Raw genomic sequence first — 24360 nt, forward strand, 5'->3', positions numbered from 1 at the left:
TTTTGTATATTACTTCCTTTCATGCACTGTACGCCTTATTGTTGTTCTTTATAATTGTTTGTTTGTCTTGTATTGTCTGTCTCCTGCTTGTTGCGTTTCGTGTTTTGTATAGTTGTTTCTGCTACTCCTGCTGTTCGTTTTTTCCTTTTTTGTGTTTCCCTGCCTGTAAGTAAATATTTGTTTTAACCCATCAACCCCTTGAGTTCCTTTGGAGGACTGACGCAACGACACACGTGCACCACGCACGGGTTGACCGACCTCAACAAATAAATGTTGTACAACGCTCGCTTTTAGGCCACAGGGAAGCGTAAAGCGGCCCCTGTGCCTCAACGGCTTGCACCAGGCAGCCGGTTGACGGGCGATAGTTGTCACAGGGACACAGATCGCAGTCATAACTTCTAGCATGAAGGTTGCAGCTGTCATTTAATGGAAAGCTCGAATAGCTCGTATCATTTTAAAAGCACGCTTGATTAAACTACTGGAATGTTCCCCAAATCTAACAACACCCGTACACCCTCAGGCACCCTTGCACCCGAAGGAACTACAGCACCCTTGCACCCATGCACCTTTGAGTGGTCCATGGGTGCATTAAAGGTGCTAGCGTGCTCAGCGCGGTGTGAAAAGGGTGCAGCCCTGAGCGCTACACCTTTAAGGGTGCAATTTTTTTTCCTGTATACCGGTACTCACCTAAAGGCAGTAACATAAAGGCTAACGAAATGGTTCCGCTTAAGTTAAGGACAACTCAGTGAGCTATGGAAACATGATAGGTTTAAGTTTAATACACCGGAAGCGGGCAGAGAGGACGAGAGAACAAACCCGGGTTTAGACATCCCAGTTGAAATCAAGAGGAAGAAATGGGCTTGGACAGGGCATCTAATGCGGAGGCAAGACAACCGCTCGTCCTTAAGGATAACGGAGAGTATTTCAAGAGAAGGGAAGCGTAGCAGGGGGTGGCAGAAAGTTAGGTGGGCCGTAAAGATTAAGAAGTTTGCGGGGATATGGTGGCCGCAACTGGCAAAAGAGAGGGTTACTTAGAGAGACATGGGAGAGGTCCTTTGCCCTGCAGTGGACGCAGTCAGGTTGATGATCAAGTCAGGCCTACAAGTATGTAGGCCTGACTAGGACGTGCGACAGTTCGATTGTCTGCAAGAAATCTTCGTTCACAATGACCTCAAAAACGTCGAACTTTGAGCTTACATGCTTTGTTAGGCCAGCCTTAATGATTTCTAGACAGCCAAGCTGGTGGTATGAAGACTGAACACTGCGCACACAAAAACGGACAGAGACAGGCGCGTGTCTCTATGGAAGTCTGTTTTGTTGTGCGCATTGTTTCATCATGAAAACAAAACACCTTGAGACATTTCCCGCTAACACTTTTTTGTTATTGACAAGCGGGATGTGGCCAGCGGTCACGAAAAAGTTAATAAAGCCAACAAGCCGGCAAGCTGCTGCAGTGACGTCACACGTCCACCTTGTGCATACACATTTTCTTGCATGCCTGCAGAGTGCCGAAGCGGTTTCTGCCGACGAGGCAGAGAGGACGCTGCAGGTTGGTGGTGGTGGCCGCTGTACAGCCGGTTCCCGAAGGGCCCGTGTCTGCGAAATAAGGGTGTTTGAGTCTCTTCGGGCTGCAGGTTGCCTCGTCCGGTACTGCGCACAGGGTGTTGCTGGCGCCTGCCTTGTGACACGTCCGCCTGCATTCCTCGGATGTGGCGAAGAGGGCGCTGGTGTTGCTGACTGGACAACGGCCGCGCGGAAAGCTCCACTGCTTGCATTTTTGGCCGTTGAAGAACCACAGCGGCCCCACCACGTCCTCGCTGCGATTGGTTAGGGCATCGCGTTGCTACGATCACCTCCATCCCTTTCTTTAACAAACGAACAACCAGCACAACGTTACTGTGTATCGAAGTGAAGTCATGCCTGATTACATTACATGCACACTAGTTAAGTGTAGCGAATTATTCTTTGCTTTATTGATACGCTCCGCGACTGTGTGATCTCGTCAAAGTAAAGGTGAACAAAATATTTTGTTTATAGCAAGAGTTATTAAAGCCAAAATATTACGCTGACTACCACTTATGGAGTGAGTTGTGCACGCAATGTTCAAAAGTGTGTGGGAAAGTACCATACAGTTTGCATGTTATTTTTCCTTGTTACCTCGCCCTACCAGCATAACAGTCCTATAAGCTCGAAGGAATAATTTGGAATTTTCGTTTTTAGTTCTACGCTGACTAACAGTTATGGAGGGAGTAAGTTATGCACAATATGTTTAAAAGTGCGTGAGAAAGTACCATACATTTTGCGTGTTATTTTTCCTTGCTACATCGCCCCACCCGCATAACAATCATATAAGCTCTAAGGAATAATCTGGGATTTTCGTTTTTAGTTCACTGCTGCCCTGGCTCTGTTTATCACAACGGGAGTCCCGATAGAGGTTACAGTTAAGATCTAAAAATACTGATCATATCCTGTACAAGGATTCATTATGTTTCCACAGCGGAGTGAGATAATGCATTCTCACTGTCTGCACTCCGTGAAGAGGACTTCTTCGTGGCAGATGGGGTCCTCGGAACCAGGGTCAGTAACGCAGCTCTTGGCGCAGCTGTCCTGTGATGCAAACCTGTTGGCTCCTCGGTTGCACACGGCCACTGTCGCCGGCGTTTGTTCGGGAAGGGAGACGCACGCCCGTTGTGAGGCATTGTAGTAAAACTCGTGCTTCACGGCCATGCAGAAGGTGAAGAAAGGGGCCCCGCATATCTGCTTCTTTTTTGGCTGCGTCTGACGAGAAAGCGGCGGCCGAAAGCTATAAGTATGAAGGCTCCTCTATGGGCAGAATTATTCGTTTTAAAACAGCAAGAAGATACTTCTTCTCTAGTCATTTCTTGGTCTATATGTGCAGTCCTTGCGTGAAACATTCTGAAAACTCTAAGCTCTAATAAAGCTCTAATAGGTACGCTCTCTCTAGAGCTCTAATAGGTCATAATAGGTATTGGGTCTAATAGGTAATAATAGAGCTCTAATAGTTCAAGCTCTAATAGGTACGGGCTGCAGGCCCATACCTGCATTCTTACAATAAAATCTACAATCAAAACTGCTAATTGGGCGAATTGGTGGGACATGATTCGAAATGACCAGCGCGAAAACAGACGGCGATACTGCAGAAACACAGACGACAGGACGTGCGCTGACTATTCTCTTCTTCTACAAACAGTAGAAAACCGCCCTCGACTGGCAGGTGGTCGAAGCCACAAGGTTGACCAGCGTGATGGCAGAGTTGTGCTTAGGTGGACGACATAGAAAAGAGCCCAATGTAGAAAAAATACGTTCAATCAAAATTGCTGATTTGGCGAGTTGGTGGGACATGATTTGAAATGACCAGCGCGAAAACAGACGGCGACAACTGAAGAAACACAGACGAAAGGACGTGCGCTGACTATCCTCTTCTTCAAACAGTAGGAAACCGCCCTCGACTGGCAGGTGGTCGAAGCCACAAGGTTGACCAGCGTGATGGCAGAGTTGTGCTTAGGTGGACGACATAGAATAGAGCCCAATGTAGAAGAAATACGTTCACTCAAAAATGCTGATTGGGCGAGTTGGTGGGACGTGATTTGAAATGACCAGCGCGAAAACAGACGGCGACAACTGAAGAAACACAGACGACAAGACGTGCGCTGACTATCCTCTTCTTCTTCAAACAGTAGAAAACCGCCCTCGACTGGCAGGTGGTCGAAGCCACAAGGTTGACCAGCGTGATGGCAGAGTTGTGCTTAGGTGGACGACATAGAAAAGAGCCCAATGTAGAAAAAATACGTTCAATCAAAATTGCTGATTTGGCGAGTTGGTGGGACATGATTTGAAATGACCAGCGCGAAAACAGACGGCGACAACTGAAGAAACACAGACGAAAGGACGTGCGCTGACTATCCTCTTCTTCAAACAGTAGGAAACCGCCCTCGACTGGCAGGTGGTCGAAGCCACAAGGTTGACCAGCGTGATGGCAGAGTTGTGCTTAGGTGGACGACATAGAATAGAGCCCAATGTAGAAGAAATACGTTCACTCAAAAATGCTGATTGGGCGAGTTGGTGGGACGTGATTTGAAATGACCAGCGCGAAAACAGACGGCGACAACTGAAGAAACACAGACGACAAGACGTGCGCTGACTATCCTCTTCTTCTTCAAACAGTAGAAAACCGCCCTCGACTGGCAGGTGGTCGAAGCCACAAGGTTGACCAGCGTGATGGCAGAGTTGTGCTTAGGTGGACGACATAGAAAAGAGACCAATGTAGAAGAAATACGTTCAATCAAAATTGCTGACTGGGCGAGTTGGTGGGACTTGATTTGAAATGACCAGCGATAAAACAGACGGAGACAACTGTGTGAAGAAGAGGATAGTCAGCGCCCGTCCTGTCGTCTGTGTTTCTTCAGTTGTATACGTCTGTTTTCGCGTTGGTGATTTCGAAATGAAATCTACACCATGACAACACTTTGTCTTTGCCTGGATACTCTAAAAATTGAAATCAAATTGATTAGGTTCATCGGAAACTTCTATTTATAGAGCCTTCGCTACTTAAGTCACAAAATTCTTCTAGAAGAAACGAGGGTACAGCGGTGCTAATGAGCAATTGCTAGTCCATAAATTTGTAAGGAACGTGACTCAAGTGTTTTGCTCTAACTACGTTTTACTATATATGTCTGAAAATAAAAAGTAGGAAAGAAAAATGATGAAAACAATTCTTCCACAGCGGGCGTGCGTTGCTCTTGTTCTGGGGCAAGCGTGTCCTCTGATACAGATTTTCTTGGTGAGAGAAGCGATATAGAACCAAAGTCTACAGTGCCATGTTTTATAGAGCCTTCATGAGAACTGTTAAGCTTTCAAATATGGCCATACTTAGAATCTAGTCTACGGGAGTGGACGGCAGTGCGTTAATCTTCAGTTAATTTTCAGACATCCGCTATTATCTTTCATGAGAGACCCCTGTACGAGCACATTTATGAATGCACCTAAAGCACTCCCAATACAATAAACTCTCAATTTCCACCAATAGGCAAGGCTACGAAAGCCCGTAAGAAAATTTTATCATGAAACTGGAAAGAATCTAGTACAATTTCCTTCCATCGTTTCTCTTAAGATTTGCTTTGGTTGTAATGCCTGCCGCGGAACAATTACACGTTTGTTTTTTGTCATGTCTCAGAGAAAAGCATGCCAGGTGTCAGATGTCAGATGGCTCTGGCAACAGGCGCACTCGTAGGTGCGTTTTCGTTTTGAGTGCACAAATTCTCTTAATAAATAAGATAATTTGTGCACTCAAAACGAAAATGTAAACAAGAATGCCTATCGCTGGCTACTGCGATCAATTTAAACACGTCCAACATCTTGGATAAAAATTTGGAATATCGAAAAACTGTTTGGTTTGGTTTGGTTTTATGGGGTTTAACGTCCCAAAGCGACTAAGGCTATGAGAGACGCCGTAGTGGAGGGCTCCGGAAATTTCGACCACCTGGTGTTCTTTAACGTGCACTGACATCGCACAGTACACGGGCCTCTAGGTAAAGAAATATTGAAGGTAATTATTTGTTCTTCCGATATGTAGCAATTTTTTTCTTTTATTGCATTTCCATCGTTCGCCTAGGGCAGTTAGGGCGGCCATAAAAACCAATGGGGAACAGTTTTGACGACTGCAAAAACGTTAATAGCATAAAATGCATTTCATAAAAAGGCCCATAAAAGCCTGACAATCATCTGAAATTGCAAAGTAATAGCTAAGCATGATCACATTTGTTCTGCGGCGTTCCCGTTGCGCGTTTTATAAGGATCAATGTGTGCAGGCTATAAACATGGTAATACAAGAAGCAAACACAACGGAGCCTTGATGTAATATTAAGATCAAGACAACGAAAATTAGAGCTAATTCTGGATTATGAAAAGCATAAGGTTCTCAGCGAACGTGGGAGTGCACAGACATTTGCAAATGTGACCTCGAAAGGTCAATATCCAGGCGGCGGTCACGAGGAGCAACTTACTTTTCGCGTGCCCATTGGTATTTCTTCCACAGTGGTGATATCGTCCACTGTAGATTCACTCGAGCTCATTGTTCTTTTGGTTATTTTCGCGGTTGTCCTATACGGATATCTGTGGAGAACGGAAGAGTTCACCCTTGCGTCACGTCACAAGGAAAAGTACTCAAGTGAAACATATCTCAACAAACATTCCCATGTTCGTGGCTACATAGCTTCAAAATTCAATATATCAGTAGGTCATTGAATGCATACTAAACAGTAGTCCTACGCGACCTGACGCCAATGGTCTCTGATATTTACTAAGCTGCGAACAACGAAAATGAAAGCGAAACATCGAAAACTAAAAAAAAAATTCATGTTTCGGATTCTCAAGGGAGTTTTCTGCACAAAAGGTTGCATGTGCGATATGTTTCCTATTTATTATTGACATATGCCCTGGGCAACGGGGATACGAGTTAAGAAGAGCCCCCATCAATGCTGCTATGTATTCCCTCGGTTGTTTGTACTATCTCTAATGACGAAGTGCCCGCGCGGCAGCGGGGCTGCTCTCGGCGAGCGCGTGCATCGGGTTGGTGCTGCTGGAACCGCTGACTGCCAGTGAACACCGTTCTGTTCTGTGTGCTTCAAGCGCCCGAAAAACCCATTGCACATCAAATATTCTATACGCAGAAGGCTTCATAGATTATTATCTGTTTTTTTTTTTAATGCGGGAGTACCTGAAATCTGTTATCTTACTGTGTTTCAGAGCGTCCGGCGGGTGCATTCGACCATTTTTTTCTTGCTTTTAACAAGGGGTTGCACTTTTGGTTTTTGTTTTATAAAATATCGGCGGACTTTTTTTAGACTTCATTTCAAAAATCCATTCAGTTTTTTTTTAGTGAATATTCTTTTCGGCAGATGAATTACACGTTGGTTTCTGTGATTTAATTTGGCATATCCTGTTACCTTAACCACTTTACCTCAGCTAATCCCCTACCAAGCTTTCCAGGCTATAGCATATTGTATCCCTTCTTATCAGCGGGTCAGAGCTCCTGGTTATCGTATTCCGTGATAAAACCCTCAAAAAACAAGTAAAAATTGTTTTTTGAGCAAGAAAAACCAGTGTTTGATTTTTTTTGCAGCTTTATTATGAATTTTGTAAACAAGAAATGTGTTACAATAGTTGACAGTTCAAACATTGAAAATCCAGAATATTTCAAGTTAACACCGCAAAGGCAAGCGACGAGACTAGAAATTGTGAAAGCTATATTGATAGTATTATATGCCAAATACAGTTCATAAAAAAATGAAAAGGACGTGGTACCAAGCGCACTCCTTTGAGAAAATTATTACTGCGCTATTAAGTACAAAAAGCGCCCTGTTTGAAATATAAAGGACGCCATGTTCAGCACAAAGCGATTACTTCTAGGTATACCATGAAAAGGAAAAGTATGCGGGTTTCCAATGTGCATGTTTTATTTAGCTTTGCCTTCCCGGAGGGGAAGTTTTTGAACAAGCTTCATAACCACAAGGTGCAGAAGAGATGGGTTAAGGAGCACATTCTAAATATTGATATCTTAGATACAATCGACAACAGATTGTGAACATGGACAGCGTATATAATACGGCGGTCAGAGAATATATGACCCCTTAAGGTAACGAAGTGGATTTGAGTAAAAGATAACGTAACAGACAGTGACAGACACTCGCGAGTGTAGATGATATCCGCAAATCTAAGAGGGCGGGGGGTAGTGCGGCCGCAATTAGCGCCAGATAAGGTTGATCGGACATCAACTGGCGAGGCGTCCGTGCATTACTGGATATAGCTTGACTGCTGCTTTTGCTTCTGCTGGTTCTTAGGATGATAAAGGTAGAGAACGGGTGACAGGTATTTTATTGCCAGTTAAGGATACTCTAAGAACTAGTGCCTAGAAAGACGTTATAATCAGGTCTCGGAGCCTCCTACTATGGATCAGATTAGGTCTATGGTCCAATATTCCTATATCCTGCGTTCTTACACAGTGTATATTGCCGCCCTGCCCAATTCTTTTTTTCTATCGCTCCCCTTTCTTTCTCTCTCCCTGTCCTCTCCCCGTCATTTTATTCTCGCTAGCCGCAGCTCAGCTGTTCAGGTTTCGATGGCATATGTCGCGGCTAGAAGCATCTTTTCCTTCCATTTTTACTTTTATTAATAATAAATAGCCACTAACAACAACGACAACATTCTTCTCCCACAAATCCCACTCACTCCACGACTCAGCTTCAAGCACCAGAGAGCTCGTTTCGTTAACGCCCGTATACGTACGGTGAATTCGCTTTGTCTCCTTGTGCGGCGTCCGTCTTGTTGGCCATCAGGTGCGACGCGTTCATCGGCCACCGGGCGCCGCCGCTGCCGCGTCCCGGGGACAGTGGCGCCGCCAGCGGGTGCTGCTGCTGCTGCTGGTCCCCGGGCGGCGTGAGCTCGTTCTCGACGATCCACGTGCTGGTGCGGCCCAGCAGCAGGGAGGCCACCAGCAGCGCGATCAGCAGCACCGAGAAGACGAGCAGCCGCGCCAGGTTGCCCATCCAGGTGGGATCACCGCCGCCGCCGCCTCCGGTCGTCGCGGTCGCCTCCAACTCCTGACCAGCAGTGCCATCAAATGCTCCGTTTAACCCCATTTGTGAGTGTGCCACCGTGTTGTGTGTTTAGCTCATTTACCTTAGCTACATTGTGCCACCATGCGTATTTTTAGCTTATTTACTGTGGCATCACTGTGCCACCATGTGTGTATTGAGCTCATTCACTGTAGCTTTATTATGCCCCCTTGTGCGTACTGAGCTGATTTACAGTAGCTTCATTGTACCACCATGTGTGTATTCAGATCATTTACTGTAGCTTTAATGTGTCGCAATGTGTGTTTTAGCTCATTTATTGTATCTTCATTCCGCCACCATGTGTGTATTCAGATCATTTACTGTAGCTTTAATGTGTCGCAATGTGTGTTTTAGCTCATTTACTATAGGTTCACAGTGCCATCATGTGTTTATTTAGCTCATTTACTGTAGCTTCACTGTGTCAGCTTGTGCGTATTTAACTCATTTACTGTAGCGTCGCTGTGCCACCATGTGTGTTTTTAGCTCATTCAGTGTAGCTTCATTGTGCCACCATGTGTGTATTCAGCTCTTTTACTTTAGCTTCGTTGTGCCACCATGTGTGTATTTAGCTCATTTACTTTAGCTTCATTGTGCCACCATGTGTGTACTTGGCTCTTTTGCTTTAGCTTCATTGCGCCACCATGTGTGTATTCAGCTCTTTTACTTTAGCTTCATTGTGCCACCATGTGTGTATTTACCTCATTACTGTAGCTTCATTGTGTCACCATGTGTGTATTTAGCTTATTTACTGTAGCTTCACTGTGCCAGCTTGTGTGTATTTAGCTCATTTACTGTAGCTTCGCTCCGCCACCATGTGGGTTTTAGCTCATTTAGTGTAGCTTCATTGTGCCACCATGCGTGTATTTATATCACTTCCTTTAGCTTCATTGTGCCACCATGTGCGCATTTAGATCATTTACTGTAGCTTTCGGTTACTGCTTCGACATACTGTGCAGCGAATAGCTGGAGGATCTATTTGGAAGCCGCTGCGACACCTGGCGAGATACCATGTAAATCAAATCATGTTAAATGAATGCAGGAAGCAGTTTTTTTAGGTAACGCCTCCACGATTCACGTAAGCTTCAGCGTGGCTCCCGCAGAATGTACGTGTTTTCGTTTGCCTATTTTCAAAGCATGGGCGCTTTAATGGTGCCCTCGCTCCTGCCATAACCCTTAAGTGGCCTGAATTTTTAGACGACGTATTCATACTATGGGTATTCAGACAGGAAGGCTTGGAAGAATGAGGCCGGAATCGGTCACCTTTTTTGAGTTTGCACGGTTGATGACTGCAGCGACTCTCTCGTGGACCAGTCTCGTCATGTACTAGTTGAACGCAGGGACCGCATCAGCGCTCACACGTCGACCTGATTAGATCAGCCAACTTTTTTTATTCCTGTAACCGTCTCTTTAATTCATTCATTATCGCGTACCTCGTTTACGCCCTGAGACGATAAACATGAATTGAAATGTAGTCTAATATGAGCCACCATTTTTTCAAATAGAAATTTGTTAGTACCTCATAGAAGGCCTCATTCGTGAGCTGTAAATAGGATGGAAGTACAGAAAATGTATACTCATTTAGCAAGGATGTTGGACTTTCTTTTCTAGCCTGCAACTAGACATGTTGCCTGCAAAAGTCTTAGATTCTGAATGTTCTCCTCGAAGTAGAGAATAGTTTTTGACTGAAGGCATTAACAATCTACGTAACAATCACTAGCCCGCGCTGATACAGCTTAGCAGCAAAATGCGCACTCGACACAACGCAGCCAGTCACACCATTGCTTTCAACTTCATGCGGAGAAGTAATTTGGCGCTGTGTCTGAAATAATCTTGACATTCCTCACTGCATTAGCCATCTCTTTGCGAACAAAAACTGCTCTCTTTGCTTTCACAATTATTAAATACATGAATTAACTTCTTTAATCGCCTTCATATTATTCTAGGAAGCTGCCAAAGGGGGTCGTTCTTATAACCATCGAGCAGTCAAATCCAAATGCACTCAGTTCGACTTTCCGGGCTTTCTACTATGGTATGTGTCATGGATGAAAGGGTTCCTGTGGTACTTAAAAAATTAATTCACATATTGTAACCATGAACATAAGAGGTGTCAAAGCTGCCCAGCAAGCCCGAATGCTCTCCCCATTTTCTTCACCTCTTCGGCTGCTGACCCCGTGGCCGTGGTTTCGATCCCGAAAACTCTAGCCGCCTTTCGTTGGAAGCAAAATACAAACCTCCAGTGTGCTGTTCGACGTCAGCACACGTTAAAGAGCCCAGGAGGTTTAAATTATTTCGGCGCCCTTATAATGGTGCCTCTCATATCACCATGTATATGGACGTTATGTCTCAAAAAGTTTTTATATTTTATTCATCTCAAGAATAAAATGTCGAAATCGCCAGCTGTTCCCGCTCGCCCTGTGCCTACTTCAACAACTTACATACCATCAGGGCAGAAGGTCATTGCAAAGGAGATTGGGTTACATCAAAATACAAAGACAAGGGAACAAAAATGATGAAACAGAACCAAATGGCTTCTTGTATCAGAATGTTAGTCACGGGTGCGCGAAGGTAAAAACAAACTGCACAAAACAGCGAGAACTAAACGAAAGACGAGAGGAGGACGATAACGCACTACTGTTTCTCGCTGGACTTGATTTGCCGGATTTCTACTCTTTGCTACCACTATCATGAATCTACACCAACCACACTAAACTCTTTCTTGCCTTGCCAGAGTAATATCAGCCGTATGAAACGGTCGGGAATAATGCCATACAGTATCAAAACCAAAACCAAATGGCCAAAGCAACGCAGTAAGAAGTAATTCATCAAAAAATAAAAGGGCTGCGAGGCTGACATCGAATCAGCAACACCACATTAGCAGTAAAACATTATAAAGAACAAAATGAAGTAGCCTACCGTGAATTTCACGTAACGCGATCGCGCTTACCACCGCGACTTTCCGTTAGCGCGAAGGCTGCTATCTCGAATACACACGGTGCTTGAAGAAAATCTAGCACGACGAGACAGATCAAGCACCCAGCAAGGGAACCCACCTCGGAGCCGCCGATGGTCGTGTCCGGAAACCCCTGCCCGGTACCCGACTGCGCCCAGAAGTCGACGGGCGCCGCAGGCCAGTACGGGGAGGCCGCCCACTGCTGTTCGAACGGGTCGGTACCGTAGTACCGCGCATCCTGCTGCCGCCGTTGCCTCCGCTGCTGCGAAGCTGCACCTTCCATGTTTGCCACAGAGACCGGTTGTGAGCGCGCTTTGTTCAGAACCCGGATGAGCCCTTCTTCCTCCTCGTTGTCTTTGCTCTTTTAACGACCGTTACTAGCTACCTTCTCAAACAACTACTGCAGGAAGGAATTGTAGTCAAGAAGCCACGGTGAAAGACAGGACACATGAAACGGTTACCAGCGAATACACCAAGATTAAACGAAAACTTTTTTTGATGTAACCGATAGCGCCTGCCCTGTGTGTCTCTCTGTGGCCGTGTCTGGTTGGTTGGTTGGCCTCAAATAAAATGGCACGTACCCACTTCGAAAGAGTGGCCAAGACACAGGCGGTGAACTGATGAAGAGAGGAGCATTTATAGAGCAAAGGGAGTAGTAATAGGGTATAGGCTGACAGAATGGACGACGCAATGACAGGGGACCTGTTAGCTGGGAGATCGAAGACGGGACGATGGCTTTTTGTGCAAATTCGAATGCAATGCATGTAATGGTTCAATTTTGCACTGACTGAAAGAGAGCGAAAAAGGAATAATGAAGTAAATTTTTGAAAGTCAGAAAAATAAAAATGAATAGAAATAATAATAAAGAAAGAAAAAAGGAGAAAAAATTAGCATGGGAGTCGCTGCGTTTCTGGAAGAAAATTTTGACCAGCACAGCGCACACTCCTGTTGCTTCGTACAAGCGATGAAGCGCCAAAGGAAAGAGCAACCGCAGTCTGTTTAGCGCTATGTGGCAAGTGACGATATACAATGGTTCTCCTTCTCTAGTAGAGTGCTCATGAGGTCACTACGCTTTCGCTTGTGATGTGAATATGTTGGGAACAATCAGCGTTGCAAGGTGTGACGCCGACGCTGCCAGCGCCAACGCCGACGCGGCTGGAACGAGAAACCTGTCCTGACAGTTGTCGCTCTAAAGGAAAAATAGGAGACACCACGGCTTTTTTATGCGAAGCATATTACTAGAGGTACACTACAGCCCTTCGCCGTGGTTACGCGCCGTGCACACCACGTGGTACAGTGACGTCACACCACGTGACATACCACGTGACACATGACGTCACGACAGAGGAAGACGGGGGTCCACCTCGCGCCGTCGCTGTGGTTGCACGCCGTACACACCAACGTTTTTAGAAAGGGATCTAAAAACGTTGGTGCACACCAAGTGGTACAGTGACGTCACACCACGTGACATACCACGTGACACATGACGTCACGACAGAGGAAGACGGGGGTCCACCTCGCGCCGTCGCTGTGGTTGCACGCCGTGCAGACCACGTGGTATGGTGACGTCACACCACGTGACACAATGACGTCACGACAGATCGCCGTCACGCGCTGGGAGAGGGAGAACGATGCCATCGCACAGACGCCGGAATGTCCTCGAGCGGCATTCCCGGCGCATTTCGAACGCGCGTTCACATTCGGTGTAGGTGAAACGCTCGCTCCACCGGGCAGGCGGACGCGGCTTCCGTGGCAATCCAGGCGCTCACCCAAAGCGCGTCTCGGGGTTAGTCGGCGTTCCGCTGTAGCCATGCCGTTGTCTTCCCCCACGACGAAGGCTTCTAGTGGTTGTATTAAAATGACCAAGTATTCAACCAAGGAAAGCCATGTATTACCAAGCCTAGCCATCAATATGCTTCGCATCTGACTAGGCTTAACCTTAGCTAAGCCTCAGCCATTTTTTTTTATCATCATGGGAAGTAGCGGGGCCAGTTGGTTCATTTTTGTACTTAAAACAGTGCGCAGGGACAGGACAAAGTCGAGACAAAGTCTCTGTGTGTTTCTCGACTTTTTTTAAGCATGAAATGCTTTTAGCTCCCGTTGTCGGCAGTGTGGTGACGTCACGCCGAGACCGAGAGCCATCATCCGGGCACTGAAATCCACTCATCCGGGCACTGAATTCCAGTCATCCGGGCACTGAAATCCACTCATCCGGGCACTGAATTCCAGTCATCCGGGCACTGAAATCCACTCATTCGGGCACTGAATTCCAGTCATCCGGGCTCTGAAACGAGAACATCCGGGCACCGTACGAGACTAAACGAGATTTAACGAGACTCTCTAAGCCCTCCTACGCGACCGGCATGCAAGCGCCGGTTGGTCTCCAAATGAGACAAAAAATAACTGCTGCCAGTGCCTTCTCAATGTTTATCAAGATATCAGTGGAGCTGTGGGTTTGATAATGCACGGAATTATAATTTCCGATTTCTAATAACGCGTGCAAAAAGCACATAAATGCCACGTTACACTTCGTTGTCATACGTGATCCGGGGGAGAAGCGCTCCGTTCAAAGGGCAAGGCATCGCGCCGAACGGGTGGTGGCGTTCCTCCCTTCCTTTACGGTGCGGTTCGGGTGTCCACCGAGATGGCAGAGAATTACTGCGCCATTGCCTTTCCTCAAAAAACCTTGCGTTCAAATGGCAAGGCATTGCGCTGAACGGGTGGTGGCGTTCCTCCCTTCCTGTACGCTGCGGTTCGGGTGTCCACCGAGATGACATTAGGCCCGTAAACATTTCATGCTTACTCTACTCTCGTTTACGGGAGAGGCAGAGATTTTTTTCTTCACCCGTGGTCAAGGCGTGAGGTCACTAAGTGTGACGCACTTCCCATGCCTGCAAGAGTGAACGTAGTCCTAAATTACATCCAGCGTACGGGGCAGATTAAAGAGAAAGTCCACTTCTTGGCCATCCACGAAATATTTTGCTTTAGTAAGCTGGTCTATAATACAAAGATCATGCAAGCGCCGACATAGGTCGTTGCTATGCAATCTCTGTTTAGATTTATTGTTGTCAATTTTTTTCCTTTTAGAACATTTATTGCGCCACTATAGCGACATTTGGCAAAGGAAGGCACTTGTAATATGCACTGCTCTTACTTTAGACACGAAGCATTTCAAGTTTCCGGGATTCCGTGACAACAAGATTGAATTGTTTTTGACATCTAAAAGCTATAATAGCGAGCTATTATGCGACGGCCTTCAGTAGGCAGACCCTAGCCGCAGCTGGCATGACGTCAGAGCCATGAAGCAAGAACTCTTTAGATGATTAAAGGCCAAAAGTGATCTGGAACATCGTAGAAAAGGCCGCATGTGCTTGTGACAATTTTTATTCTTCTATATCAATTTCCCTCATGGCCCATGCAGAAGACATTAGAAAGGGGAGTGATCGATTGCAAAGTGATACATAAGAACGATGCTGAACAAAATTTTACAGTACTAATGAACGCGTGCATATTATTGCAACATCATTATACAGGATTACGTGGCATACGCGTTGCAATAAAAAATATTGCGTTCTGCAATAAAAGTATTAGAGTGAGAAACAAACCAAAGCCTCGATATCACAAGGTTCAAGTTGTGTTGATACCGTCGTAGCAGCGGCAACAAAACGACAATGCAATTGGGAACACCAATATATAAATGTGGCTCAGTCTCGAGTAGTGAACAAATTAATAAAGCAATGTGTTGGCGGCGATATGTAAAGCGCAAAAAATAAGTAAATCAATGTTTAAAGGCATTGTCAAGCAAACTGCAACGCCGCGCCACTGAACGGGAAGGGGCAACTCACTCGAAAGAAAAATAAGCAACATTGAAAACCGTTCAGCATCCTTCGTAACAATACCGAATCCCGTACGGGCTTTAACGTCCCGCCATTGAGGAGAGCTGAGGAGAATTGAGGAGGGACGCCGTTGAGGAGAACTCCGAATTAATTAAGATCACCTGGGCTCTTTAATAACCGGTGACATCGTAGAGCATACCGGCGATTTTGCGTTTCGCTTCCATTCAAATACGACCGCCGCGACCTGGATCGGACCCGCCACCTTGTGTTGTTAAAGAACAACGCCAAAGCACTAAGGCACTGCCATAGGAAGTAAAAATACAGAATTGTACTTTCTTTTCATTGATTGCATCGACTCTAGCTTCGGCGTTAAACAAAAAATTTGCGGATGCTGTCCAGCCAGGGTTGCAATAGTGCAAGGACCCCGTCGAGGTGTTTGTTCTCACTTCTGTGTCACTGACATCACTACACGGTACTCGCCTATTGTTTGATGACCTCACTCGCGATCGTCACTGCGGCTTGATGACGTCACTTATGGTTCGGTGACGATGAGTGACATGCTTATAATCACCATGCATCATGGCCACGCATCATATACGGCATCAAAAATGGCGCTTATGTGTGACAGCATAACCGCACACTTCACATCGACCATGGCGTGACACCGGACACCGCCAAACTAGCTCCTTATGCTTCGCATAAAATCTGCAACGGCTAAGCGAAGTCATGCAAAATATTAAGGCGAAAGCCTTTGATGCCTCATCGTTGTCGACAGAAGGCTGTCAGCAGAGGTTTCACGCTTTTTCTTGTCAGACAACAAAAAAAAATCATGCACGATGGGATTCGAGCCACCATCCTTCAGATCCGCAGCCCAGCGTGGTAATGGCTACGCTACTTTCTTTTTCTTCAACATGGTATTTATTACAGTGATGTAATGCTCTATGTACATGAACTATATACAAGCCATTATGAAAACAGTGTTAAACAATACATATTTAAAAGACCATGCACTAGAAAAGGGGCAATGCAGAGCACATCACTAATAGTGAGTGCCACTCCGGTTCGTACTCAGCCTGGACATACACGTCTCTTAGATGAACAACCATTCGACCGAAGTGATCCTTTGTAGACACAACAGGTTCACAGTGTCTGTCAATCATGCGCGTTTTCCAGAGGCTGTGCAGTCCAATGAGAAAGAACATGTCCAGGGGTTCATCAACAAATGGCAGCGCAGTGAGATAGCGAACAGAATGTGGAGTCAGATGAATTCTTTTTTTTAAATGTGCGTTGCAGGATATCCCAGAAGAGTACTGCATCTTTGCAACTGATGAAACAATGCTCAATTGTTTCTGGTTCATCACAAAGGCGGCAATTAACGGTAGACACAAAAATGCCCTTTTTCTCTAACCATGTTCTATCGGGCAACGTACCGATGTGTAACTTAAAGAAAAAGGTCTTTGTACACGGCGAGACAGGCATCTTACGTACTCTGTTGAGTACGTCATGCCTAGGTAAACCAAAATACAGAGAGCGGTACATGTGCGGAGGGAAGAGCATACTAATCAAATCCTTATACAACTTTTTCCTCGACACTAAAAAAAGTAACTCAGGAGAAAAACGAACAAGTAGGAAACGGACAGCCAAATACACCTCTTGCATTATGCCCCACAAACACGGACGGCCACAAACATTGGAAGACACAATGAGGTTGGGTAAAACATGAACTAAATTTGTTTGCAGGAATGAACGCACTATTGGGTGTGTAGTGTAACAGAAAAACATGAAACGTGACGCTACCTGTCGGTCATACAGGTGAACTAGACCAAAGCCACCAGCGCTTACAGGTCGAAAAATGTTATCACGCCTCATGGATTCAAAAGACGAATCCCACACAAAAGTAGCGAAAATCCTGTGAAAACGCTGGATAGGAAGTCTTGCGCAATGAATAATTTGCAGTACATATCATATTTTAGTGGCGAGAAACAGATTACAGGCGGTCGCCCTGCCAAAAATTGAGAGGCCATGGGGGACAAACGTTTGAGCATAGCGCTGAAGAGTTGACACGCGGTCTTTCCAATAATGGGCGCTATGCTTATAGGCACTCAAAGGGACGCCAAGGTACTTTGGTGGCCTGCATGTCCCTGTTATACCAGCATATTCAGCAGATGTCGTACCCCAGCTACCAAACCAAAGACAGCAACTCTTAGAGCGATTAATCCGACTTCCTGACACCGAACCAAAGTCCTCCGTTAAACGAATAACCTCATCGATGCTTGGCTTATCAGTACAAAAAAACACAAGGTCATCTGCATAAGCCAATACCTTCAGTTCGTGACCCATTATTCGGAAACCATTGACAGCTCTACTGTTTATAACACTTATGCAAAGTGGCTCCAAGTATAATGCGAATAGGAGCGGAGACAGTGGGCACCCTTGTTTCACCAAAGACTGAATTGGGACTGGTTAGGAGAGACAGCCATTAACAATGAAGCGCGTGGTACAGGATTTGTAACAAAGGCGTATGCCAGTTGAAAGTATTGAACCGAGATTGACGTGATTTAAAAGTGCAAAAAGAAATGAATGGCACACTCGATCAAATGCCTTTGCCAGGTCAATTTGCAGCATTGCTAATTGTTCTTGAGCGTCACTGCAATACTGCAACACCGTACGCGCTACATGTAGGTTACATTTTATTGATCGTCCCCACAAGGCACATGTTTGATGAGGCCCAAAGTAGACATTGCAAGCTGCAGCCGATTTGACAGTACTTTAGCAAAAATCTTATAATCTACATTAGAAAGCGTGATTGGTCTGTATCCATGTACAAATAGAAGTTTTTCCTTATCCTCGGTCTTTGGTATAAAGACAATATGACTTTTCGTAATATGACTTCCCGCCTGCGCATATGTAGTTCCCCTTGTCTAGGACGCTGGAGAGTGTTTGCAGAAAGGCGTCGAATCAGACGGATGCCTCCCAAACGCCCTCCAGTGCATCCAGCATTTAAGATTCACAAACAATTGTGTACTTAAGTGACATCATAACCACACATCAGTGACACAAGCAGCAGCATCGCGCTTAAAGGGGCTGCGAAACACTGCTTGGGGGGATACCGGCTATACTTCAGGTGGGTTCTTTATGTCACACAGATGCTGACTTAAAAAGAATTACAGGAATCGATGCACAGGAACGGGAGTTATTCAGTGAAGAAATGTCAAAATACAAGCAAACAAAACGCTGCCCTCAACTCGATTTTGACGGGGCTTCCCACTCCTATTTCGCTCTCCCAATGACGGCACCTGGCGCAACCAATCAAAACAACCAGCCAGAGCACGTCGCGGAAGTTTGTACTCCATGGTTGCCTGCTCGCTATAACTCGTTCTTGCTGAGACGGGCAGCGTCGTTTCCATGCCAGAGCACCCCTGGTGGTGTATTTTTATTTTACTTGCTTTGCAGGGCTTTTATCTAAGACAAACAAGTTGTTTTTGTTGATCTAATATAAAACGCAGACAGGTGACAAAATGTGTCTCTATTTATTCACACAATTTGCAGTATATTTACTTTTGTTCGATCATCAAGCTCGCGCCAGGTGATGTCATATCCGCTGCTAAAAATCCGCCACTGTGTGGCGACACCATCAGAGCCATGAAGTTGTTTTTGGGAGGACATTAAAATATTAAAAAACGGAATATACGCGGCATTACCGACGCTAATAGCACCATTATAACTCACCGTATGCAATCAACAGGCAAACCAGTTAACTAAAATTTTGTTTCTGGGCCCCTTTAAGGCTTTCGCCTCACCGCACTTTAGGTCAAAATGTGCCCCCCTGAATTTTTTTCGCCAGTTTCTGTCAAAATGCTGATATATAGGACGCTAAGCATTCTGTACGCTTGCCATCACCAAAGCAATAAAGAACTATTGTGAAGATAAGTGAAGAAGGGAATGGCTGCAGCGTAGCTTCTCGTTCCACACTTCTTCTTAAAGAGCCCTTGACAACCCTTCCCTCAAAAATTTTCTCTCAGACGGTTGTATGCTCTCGTATTTTAAATGCACACACGAAAAAAAAAATTAAGGATAGTGAACCGCAGAGCTACAGCCTTCTCAACCGAATCATAGCTGCAAGGTTGTCTCTCCCGTAAACTCTTCTAGTCAGGTACTACCACTCTTCAGGGCGATAGCCTTAGCAAATGAAAATTTCTTTTTCTCCTGCGTTTTTGAATGAGGTACTTAATATGTCTGCTGCCTGCAGCATTGCTCCGCCTCGCTAGATAACTTTTTCTTGTTTTCCGTTTCACGAAAGTCACGGAGTTGTGGAAGCCAGTATTAGAGCACGGGGCGCGGAAACACACGAGATGCTTTGTAACGAAACGGTGCGATCACGTTACGGTAAAAGAACAGGAAATGAGGATGGTCACCAACAAACGAAGGGCATAGCAGTACCCATACGACGTAGAAAGATAATTGGACAAACTGAAGAAACTAAAATGGAGTCCTTTTTTAAAGCGAGAAGCCATTTTAGAGAAGATTACCCACACCGGAAGTTGTGCCCCGCCACAGGCGAAGTTGGCGTTGATGTTCAGCACATCCTGTGGACTCAACAGCCAAGTGTAAACGAGAGGGCATGAACGTTGCAGTGACCGCCAAGGTTGTGGTCACAAATTAGCTGCAATCGTGACATCGGCGAAAGGGAGGGGGGGGGGGGCAATCTGTCTTCGTACCTATGTTTTTATAGTACCCCTCGCCAACCTCCCACCACCAGAATATCACCAGGAACTGAAGCGTGGCTACGAAATAATTATTGTCTTTGTTGTTACCCAGTGCAACAGCATCCTCTAAAATTTAGTCTTTAAAGGTAGCGTCGGGAGCAACAATGTTTTGCATAGCCCACTGCCCTTGCGACGCCTTTCGGCGGTTTCGCACAGTAGGAGGCCAACTGAGTTAAACGAACTGACACGCCCCTAGCTGAAACCAATTAAATTACTCGGCTTGTCTCAAAAGCAGGCGCTCCGACAAAATGGCGCCGCAGTGAAGTCTTACTCGACCTCGACTCGTATGCGCCACTTTCACTGCTGAAAAGTGGCGCATACGAGTCGTATGCTGAGTATATAGGACTGCTGAGTATATAAGACTTTATAGCTTTGTACTGTTAGTTTGTTCATTTTGAAAGCCTCAGGCTCGCAGCTTTACCTCTTTCTTTGTGACGCGGGATGAGAGCAGATGCACCTCTAACGACCTCAGCAAAGTGCCACTACTTCTAGATGGTTCGAGGTTGGAGTTGGCGCCTTCCCCATAGTATCTGAAAAGTTCTTCGTCGGCTTTGAATTACGTTCAGCCCAGACCTGCTGTGATTCCTTACTTCGACAACCTCCGAGCACACTTGTTGCTAACGGAACCACCGAGTTAGTTTTTTTTTTTTAATTTTAATCAGTAAATCCAGTAAACAGTTTCTTTAAGAACTCTATCGCTCTGCCCCGATGTAGTGTCGTCACCACTACGTGAGAATGCATTGGATTGAAACGCTTAAGATCGCCGATTCCAGTCTTAGTGCAAAACATTTTTTCCAGGCATGGCTGCCAAGATTTTTTGTTGGCGTTTCCTATTCGCAAGTGCCTTAATTTCATCGTACACAATGTCGAATAAAGATTTACGTTCTTCCTTTAAATTAGGACATCCGAAAGCGTTCGAAAGCACGTGGTTTGAGTACACTACAAAGTCACATTGTCGATGTGACATGTCGCTGAGCTGACCGCATTTTTCGCCGGATATAAATAGGACTTTTCGGATGTTTGTTAGTGCTTTACGCGCAATTTGGTATCCGTGACACAAAAGCGGGCCATCGGAGAAACCTCTGTGGTATTAACTTTTTTGTTCGCTAAAACATGAATTATTTGCTCTCTACTGTTCACAACCATACAGAAGCAACTAGCCCAGCACGAATTTTTGTTGAAGCAACGTCTATTGTTCATTTTATTATTCCATACTTACGTCACAACTGAAAAATTCAGGGGGGCACTTTGTTGACCTAAACTGCGGTGAGGCGAAAGCCTTAAGCGCGGTGTTGCCGCTTGTGTCACTGATGTGTTGTTAAGATGTTAAGCTTCGCCTATAAGAGTGACTATCCACGAAAACTAGCGCCTTGAGGTGTCCTTCAAGCATTTATGTGCTATTGTTGAAAAGAGTGGCAGAATTCTGTCAAAAAATAATGCTCAGAATTCTTATCCTTTGACGGCGAAGTATCTGGCACCATCATTCCTGCTTACACAAGCTACTAGTAGGAGACAAGGAAATGGGAAGATGTGCTTATTATGACGTTCATGGCGGAAGCCAACAGTCATCGAAACCAAGAAGCATAGGGGATGTCTTTATGAAAAGAGGTGTTCGTTATGACGTAGATAACGGAAGATCATGTATGCTATAACCTTTCAGTGGTTTTTGTGACTGCTGGCTTGCTGCAGACAAGCTACTGGTAGTTATTCACAGAATGCAATTTAACAACGACAACCGTATTCCTGCTTCTGTGTCCAGTCCACTGCTGTTTTTTTTTTTTGTTGTTGTCTCTGTGCGTCGTTTCCAGAGTTCAATATCTTGAGCAGTGAATATGGTGTCTTCACAAATTTCGTCAAAACCTCCACGTAATCCTTAGAACTGAACAGCAAACTGACGCCAACTGAAAACAAAAAATGGTCCCGGATGCGAGGGCTAACTGGTTCCGGATAAAGAGCCCAGTGCACCATTACCATAGTCAGCTGGGCCGTCGAACATTTTCGAAGTACAAACGACTCCACTGCATCTGACTCTGCTAAAATTTATCGATAGCCTCAGCTATCGTTGCACATTTCGCTATGCACTTACCTACACTACGGTATGGACTTCGATCTATAGCGCACTTAGAGCCGAATTGAAGCCAGATTGCCGAAAAAATGTTCGTATTTCAATCGAATCAGTCTATAGCCGTTTCAGTAAACATATAACGTGAGAGGAGTTCGACTCAGGGGCCAGAAGTCATCAGAATAATGGAGCACTCCCAAATGGCTTCTCGGCCTGTAGAAAAATTCAAAGCCGCAGGTTGCGCTCCGCGATCATCGTTTTCCATAAAAAGTTTTTTCTTTTTATGCCTGTTAATGTTTCATCTCGTTTAAAAAAGTGGAAAAGGAGCTGCCAACATTTATCACGCATAATTGAGCTGCAATTCTTGAGACTTGCATTTTAATGATTGCAATGCCTGCTGTCTAGAGAAGTTTTATTTTGTACAGAAGCAAAGCGGCCCATCACAGCGCTCGCATACGTGCTCTTTATGAAGCGACTATACTTTAAATTAGCTGCGATGCGTTTAGCGGCAATGTTACTCACATGGCGCTAAATGTGTTTAGGCACAAGAGCTCTGCAAATTTGTCATTATGCTGCCATGCTGGTGGGTTGAGCACTGACATTTGGCGGAGAGCTCTTTTGCAAACAAAAGACTCTCCTTGAAGTGAGCATTGGCGCAAAACCTTCTCGCAAAGCATACAAATAAAATGAATTACATTAGAATTTGTTTGTTTTCGGGGCATCTACAACGTTTTGTTCTAACACTTCATGCGTTTCAGTTCTGTATTTGGCGTAGCGATAAACGTTTTATGCTATTCCCCATACATCTGGCCACTCTGGCAATGGAATGCGCGACATGTGCTCTAATCTTCGAGAGACTAATCGCTCCTCGTGCGAGTATATTCAGTATTGCGTAGAGAAAAAAGAAGCGGTGCATGTTGGAAGTAACATAGCTGGCAGCACATCTGGAAAACTCGCCCGACAGCAGCACACTTTGGTGTCGCAAAACTGCTGTCAATGTCAGAGCAGCGCCAACATTATCGACAACCTAGTGCTCCCTCGCTCAAGATGAAGCATAACAATTCTGCCTGATATATAGCTGTAGCTCGGGTGCTAAAATTAAGTTAATTAACTGATGGCAAAATGATGAATGAGCCTCCCGAAGGGCAGAAGTGTATAAAAAGCCTTACAATTCGTTCATGCAGGCAGCCATTTAAGATACTTTCATCTATTTCGAAAGAGTGCAGTTTTTGTTAGAAAATCTCTTTTATATGAACACCGCTCACATGGTGGTCTCCAATTGGTCTAAGTTAATATGAAGCCTTATGCTGTGGTGTACTTCAAAACTAATGATCAGCTCTCGGACGTAGAGCCGAAATACCATCTCTCCACAGTTTCCCTGATGTTTTATGGTTCTGTTAGGCTGATTACCGCGCTCTCTACCACCCTTTAAGAAATGCAGACAGGCATCTTTGTCACATTCCTTACGCGTCAAAGACACTATGGAGTACATAGTAAGTCCACGGGACTACTTAGTGCATTCTCCACGACCGTATTCTGCATGTAAATTAAGCGCAGAGGGATTTACTTTTCAAAAGTTTTTGAGATGACGTCTCGTTCCGAATAAATTAATGCTTTTTTATGAGCCAATTTAAAGCAGCTACCTTTTATACCAAACACTCTGTTGTTAAAGGAGTTTAGTGTTGCCCCGATCTGAAAATTTTAGATCCTTCATTCAAAATTTGCGTGCTCAATCCTCGATGTAAAAGGTTTCCGTCCAACGATAGAAACAGTAACACAGTAATCATAGTACCCGCACCCTCCCCTTTTTGTCATCTCAGCAATAACTACTGGGGTGCAGTGGTCACCCTCCAAAAGACTGACCTTTGATAACTATATTTCAAGTAGCTGATTACGTTGGCTATTCATTAAATATGGGCGATGCTTCATTAGAGCAAAAGAAATAAATCATGATTAATTTTAATAGCACAATTACTCCTGGGCACAAAATAGGGGTTGCACAAGACGTTTAGGTCTACAGAAAATGGGATCTAATACCCATTTTCAAAACATTTCACCCCACAAAAGCCGATCAAGGGAAATGTGAAGACCCTCATACTGCGTGGGTCCATAT

The 24360-nt window shown here is 45.1% G+C and overlaps 1 protein-coding gene across 1 annotated transcript; it reads right to left on the reverse strand.

Moving 5' to 3' along the window:
• Window positions 1-1459: 1459 nt before the first annotated feature.
• LOC149348678 (uncharacterized) lies at window positions 1460-11866 on the reverse strand. The gene is made up of 5 exons (XM_089588257.1): window positions 11684-11866; window positions 8305-8618; window positions 6024-6132; window positions 2522-2772; window positions 1460-1817 (listed from the first exon to the last, which is right to left on the reverse strand). The coding sequence occupies exons 1-5, from the start codon at window positions 11864-11866 to the stop codon at window positions 1460-1462; spliced, it is 1215 nt and encodes a 404-aa protein (XP_089444383.1).
• Window positions 11867-24360: the final 12494 nt, after the last annotated feature.

This window comes from Amblyomma mixtum, chromosome 4 (genome assembly GCF_055824585.1).
Source record: "Amblyomma mixtum isolate Tamu chromosome 4, ASM5582458v1, whole genome shotgun sequence".
NCBI classification, from domain to species: Eukaryota; Metazoa; Arthropoda; class Arachnida; order Ixodida; family Ixodidae; genus Amblyomma; species Amblyomma mixtum.